The sequence below is a fragment of the Electrona antarctica genome (assembly GCF_951216825.1).
Source record: "Electrona antarctica genome assembly, chromosome: 8".
NCBI lineage: Eukaryota > Metazoa > Chordata > Actinopteri > Myctophiformes > Myctophidae > Electrona > Electrona antarctica.
In genome coordinates this window covers 51,225,691-51,230,885 of record NC_136789.1, presented here as the reverse complement: position 1 = coordinate 51,230,885, position 5,195 = coordinate 51,225,691, and the positions used below count along the sequence as shown (strand labels likewise).

General features: G+C 40.2%; 1 protein-coding gene across 3 annotated transcripts in view; it reads left to right on the top strand.

The window, feature by feature from the left end:
- The first annotated feature begins 3,094 nt into the window (after positions 1 to 3,094).
- slc37a2 (solute carrier family 37 member 2) overlaps positions 3,095 to 5,195 on the top strand; it is a 51,283-nt gene continuing 49,182 nt past the window's right edge. For 2 of the 3 annotated variants that reach the window (XM_079507188.1, XM_079507187.1), the window contains exon 1: positions 3,097 to 3,646. In XM_079507188.1, coding sequence (XP_079363314.1) covers positions 3,588 to 3,646 — 59 coding nt within the window. In that variant the 5' untranslated portion in view covers positions 3,097 to 3,587. Of the gene's footprint in view, positions 3,647 to 5,195 lie in introns of all 3 variants that reach the window. The other variant, XM_079507189.1, reaches the window with a different exon arrangement.

Here is a 5,195-nt window from a genome sequence, read left to right as displayed (position 1 = left end):
TGGAGTTGGACAGGCCCCTCGCCTTATTGTAGATACGCCTCTGGCGTGTTCCTCTGCAACATGACTTCCTGAAAAAAGTCCTCGCTGTCAGGTAAACTAAATAAATTAAAAAAAAAAGTAATGTCCATCATAAGAGATGTGGTTGTCTACACACACACACACACACCCTCCCCAAGAGCAACAATAGGGCTTGGCAGTGAGAGGAAACGAAAGGGGATAATGACTAAATTGGGGATAATAACATGGAAGGGAGACAAAAAGCAGTTTGAAGCTTGTAAATGACTGTATAGGCCGGGTGACTTGTTGACAAAGTGAGGCATAGACTGCGAGCCAGTTCAGACAGACACATATACTCGAGTAGTGGCTCATCATGGAACTGTGATGTCACTATACTAGCAGCTGACCAACTTGGTGGTCTGTTTGAGCTTTCTGCTGTGCTGTTCATTCCATTGTTGCTTCTCTTACTGGTGCGTGCGTGCGTGCGTGCGTGCGTGCGTGCGTGCGTGCGTGCGTGCGTGCGTGCGTGCGTTACTGCTGAAATGTGTTTCTTCGCTCCCAACTCCACATGTAGGTTTGTGTGTTTTTGAGTGCAACAGATGCTGTATTACATCACATACTCTAATCAAAAAGTGAATAATCAGTTGTCTGAAAACAAGGTCACAATTCACATTAATTTTCAGCTATTTCTGTGAATATTATCAGTCCGAGATATTCACAGTGATATTGACATTGAATGCTGGATATCTAGTAGTGTGCATAGCTCAAAAATATTTAGTTTTCAGCAACATTCAACTATTGTGGAAGTTCACCTCGTGAAAAAACTCTAATTTGACCATCCTGGCAATATGTTGATACATCTTTTAATATTATAATCTCTTATTCTCAGATGGTTTCCCCCAGGTTTTCACATTCTCAACTGGTTTTTTTTTCCAACCTCAAAGTTAATAAAGAACAAGCAATTTCAAGCAATGCCTCAGTTTGCTGTAATGTGATACAAAAATTGAGATTGAGCTAGTAACTCCTGAATATGATCCTGTAATATCTGGTCTGGTCTTGGAATAGTTTTTGGTATGCAGAAGATTTAAAACTTAAGAATAATAGTCTGTCTTCTGATGTGTTGACTCAGTCAAATGCACTAAAGCAAAAGCCAATAGCCAAAAGACTGATAACCTAAACTGTATAAATATTCAAAAACATCATAAAAGGTTACAGATAAAAAAAGTGATTGTACAGCAACATGTAAGAATATGTACATTACACACGTAATGTGAATTTAAAACCAGTAAGACGTCTGAGAGCGAGAAGCGACGTCGAGGTCGCGTGCACTCATCCGGCTGGGTGACAGCAGACCGCTGGGCGAGCGCTGGCGCTTTGGGAAGGGGGGATTATGGAATGAATTCTGTACTGGCCATATATGGAGCGTGTCTTGAGTATCCAGGGTTTGATGAGGTCAGATCAACATATGGATTGTCAGAACATGTCAGCACCATATATGGAGATCTAAGGGTGGCAGCGGGGGCAGTGTCTTGAGTGTACAGGGTTTGATTTACGATTCCATAGTAAATGTGACTTGCGGTGGCAATAATACAATGCAACATAAATAAAGTATGCCTATAGGCTACAAATGGGTAAAGGGTACACTCGCCCCTTTTCCATCTCGCCCCACTACTCTACCTAGCTGTAAATAACAAACATAATTCATGTTTGTGATTATTTATTATTAATTTATTTATTAATTTACCATTGTTAAGTTCACCCTGAATACAAAACATGGGCTACATGGAAGAAATGTGATTAATACAACTAAATTAACTGCTAGAAGGTCCTACATTAACTTAATTAAGCAGTCACCGTCTCTGTGACATGTTGTTCTTTCTACATTTTACAGAGTATAGAGATCGACTACTATGCAATCAAATAAATCTGTATACAAGATCATTTCAGAGAGGGAGGGAAATACTAAATTAACTGTTAACTACATTAAAAAAAATCACACCCGTGTGAACTGAGTGGTGCAACTACACATTTATTGTTATAGTCGGTGATGTCAGTGACGTCACATACTAACCATAGCAACCGTGCTCACCCGTACAGGCACAAACACACACGGGTACTAACAAAGCCAGTTGTTGGAGTGGTTTGCACCACTCAAAAAATCGCGGGGGTGAGTTGGTAAAGGGGCGAGCAGCATCTTGCAATGGGTCTGGTCCACAAGATTCGATACACCACCAAGATACCCATGCACCTGTCTAGATACTTCCACACCCATAACACCAGAGGAAGTGCAACGAACCATGTTCAACCCAGATTCGGCACAAACAAGGGACTATAATTATTTTCGCTCCTATGCCACCAAAATGTGGAACCTACCAACAGTCATTAAAACATGCGAATCCCTTGACTCCTTCAAAACCGCTCTCAAAGGGCACCTACGGATGGCTGTAATTCGAAACTGGCCCCTGTAAAATCTGAATCCCCCCCCCCCCCACTGCCCACCCCCTTTTCCCCTCACTGTATATGTTTCTTTTCCCTTTTTACCTCCCTTATGATGAATTCCTGTTCTGTTCTTTGACTACCGCCGGTATATAGTGTCGATTTGTACGTCTCTAAATGTTTTGATGAATTGAACAAGGTAAATGCTTTGCATTTATGCATGCTTTGCATTACACTTTTGTAAACAAGTGTAATGCTTAATTGGGTCGTCCACTCACAGTTAACAGTCTTTGTATTGAGTTTGTGCTTGAAATGTACTGTAATTCTGCAAACTGTTAATAAATATTTCAATCAATCAATCAATCAAAAAAGTCTCATTCCTACAAATGTACCCCATTATTAATATTAATAGTAATAGTATTAATAGTAATAGTATTTATCAGTTGTAGTAGTTCACTAGTCACTACTACTTTATCAGCTGTAGGGGAGAACAGAGACTAGTTCCTCTGTGTCGTGACGTCACATAGGAAAATCACATGGCGTTGTGTGTCCATTCTCTCTGTCTCAGCCAGCCTGGATACATCAGATCACAGACAGTCAGTCAGAGGAGCTGTGTGTGTCTGTGTGGAAAACCCTGGAAAAATAACACCATCTTTACCCCCCCAACAACTCATATCCTGCACGTGACGATGATGGAGAAGCATTCGGGGGTATTTATAGGGTCGATCTAAACTTCTGGCATCGCGTGAATTTATTCGGGGCTTTTATAGTTTAATATAAAAAGGCGACTCCAGAAAGCATGGCTCTCCAGTGGAAGAACGCTCTGTTTACAACAGCGGACTGCAGCGCAGTAGTCTCACATGATCACCAGGAAGTTCTACCGGGACTCTGACAGCGATTTGTTGTGGAATAATCTTATTTTTTTTTAAAAATATATATATATTTTTTAAGAGGGGAAAGTCATCGCTTCTCCTCGCCGTCATTCATTGGGAAAATATGATTTTATTGGGCACGTTGTTATAACCAGTGGCTGAAGTGCCTTTTATAGTTGCCACTGTGTTATTACATTTGCTTGGTTGTTAATAATGACCAAAACTTCAGATTTTTAAGTGCTTTTTTTATTACAATAAGAAGGACACACGCATACATAAACCATGAAGTCTTCTCTGGCTCCAGGCATACGGCTTGTGACTTCTTTCTCCAGAGATAGTCGGTAAGTTGCAGCTTCCATTGTTCCCAAGTAACAAACAACACTTTTCTTTTGGTTGAAAACACCCACAAAATACATAGTAGCTCTCATGTGCGTTACACCACCACCGACTACCTATCGAATCCAGCGACCACGGGGGGGCGCCTTGCATTGGCGGTTTGGACACATTCTCCGGCTGGGAGAGACGGTGTTTATGTGTCATTGTAGCAGATGAACGCATGCTTGGATAAAGTCTCTATTTCGATTCTAAACCAACTGTACATTTCCCGTAAAGTCAATAAAATACTCATTTAACATTGTAAACAAAGCCTGGGGGTCACAGTTCTCGATGGGTCACCGAGTTGTGTGTAACGCCACATCTCAGCTCAGGCTTGTTGCGTATCACTCTTATCACATCAACTGTAAATGATTAATTAACTAACTTTAGGTCAATTAAAGGACTATATCCTGTTTGTGGCTTCTTCATTTGACACAGATTAGGGTTAGTTTAGTGAAGAATTGATCCGCGGCTCAAATGGCATGCTTTGACGGCATGGACAACAACAAGACATCGATTTAAAACAAAGGTTGCAAAAATACCAGACGGTCACTGCGTGCCGCGTGCGTGTGCTACTGCATGCGTGGACTTGTGACTTGGAGACAGTTTGTGCTGTCCATGCAACAGCGACCAACGAAATAATCTGCACTCTTAATTGAATTCTGAAATATGTTAACGTATAGAGAACATAATGTTGATTATATTGCTCCAAGATTAAGATGAGCTTGTATTGATCTGGCATGGAGGGAATACATCCAGCAGTCATAGCAAGTTATAGCAACAGCAGCACAGTGGGAATTAAACACACATCAAGATGAATAAGAGTACATACAATAAATAGTACATAATAAATAAAATAAAGCTAGATATCTGCACTGGATTAAGCTATTATAGTATTATCCCTGAATAGGACTGTATGGATCATACAGTTCAATACACTAGAATAACTATATATATATATATATACACACACACACACACTGACACACTATACTGAGGAGTTACTACCAGTCTACTACTAACAGTGTCTGTATAAACATACAATTATATATATTAATTAGGCTACATTATTATTTCTAACCCACTTCATTAAATGTAGCCTATATGTAATATGCACTTACAGTATACAGTACAAGGACAGACCTTGTGGCTGAAAATGTGCCATTTATTACAGAGTCATTATATTGCGATACAACTTACTTATATACAACTACCTATAAACACAGCTAACAGGTCTTAACCCATTCTGGGCGGGAACCCCTTTTGGTGTTTTAAGCATTATGTTATACTTTAGCTATTGAAAAATAGCAGATCTACAAGCTCATAGCGCGGCACCGAGTGCCGCACTACGAGCTTGTAGGTCTGCTATTTTTGAAAAATCGTGAAAATGTGGTGCAAATCTTTGAATATATATTCTTTCAGAGCGAACGTTTTTAACTCAAATCTTTGCTTCTGGGGGAGTCCCTGACCACATATTTTCAGATGGGGGGTCGGCGGACAATTACATATAATAAT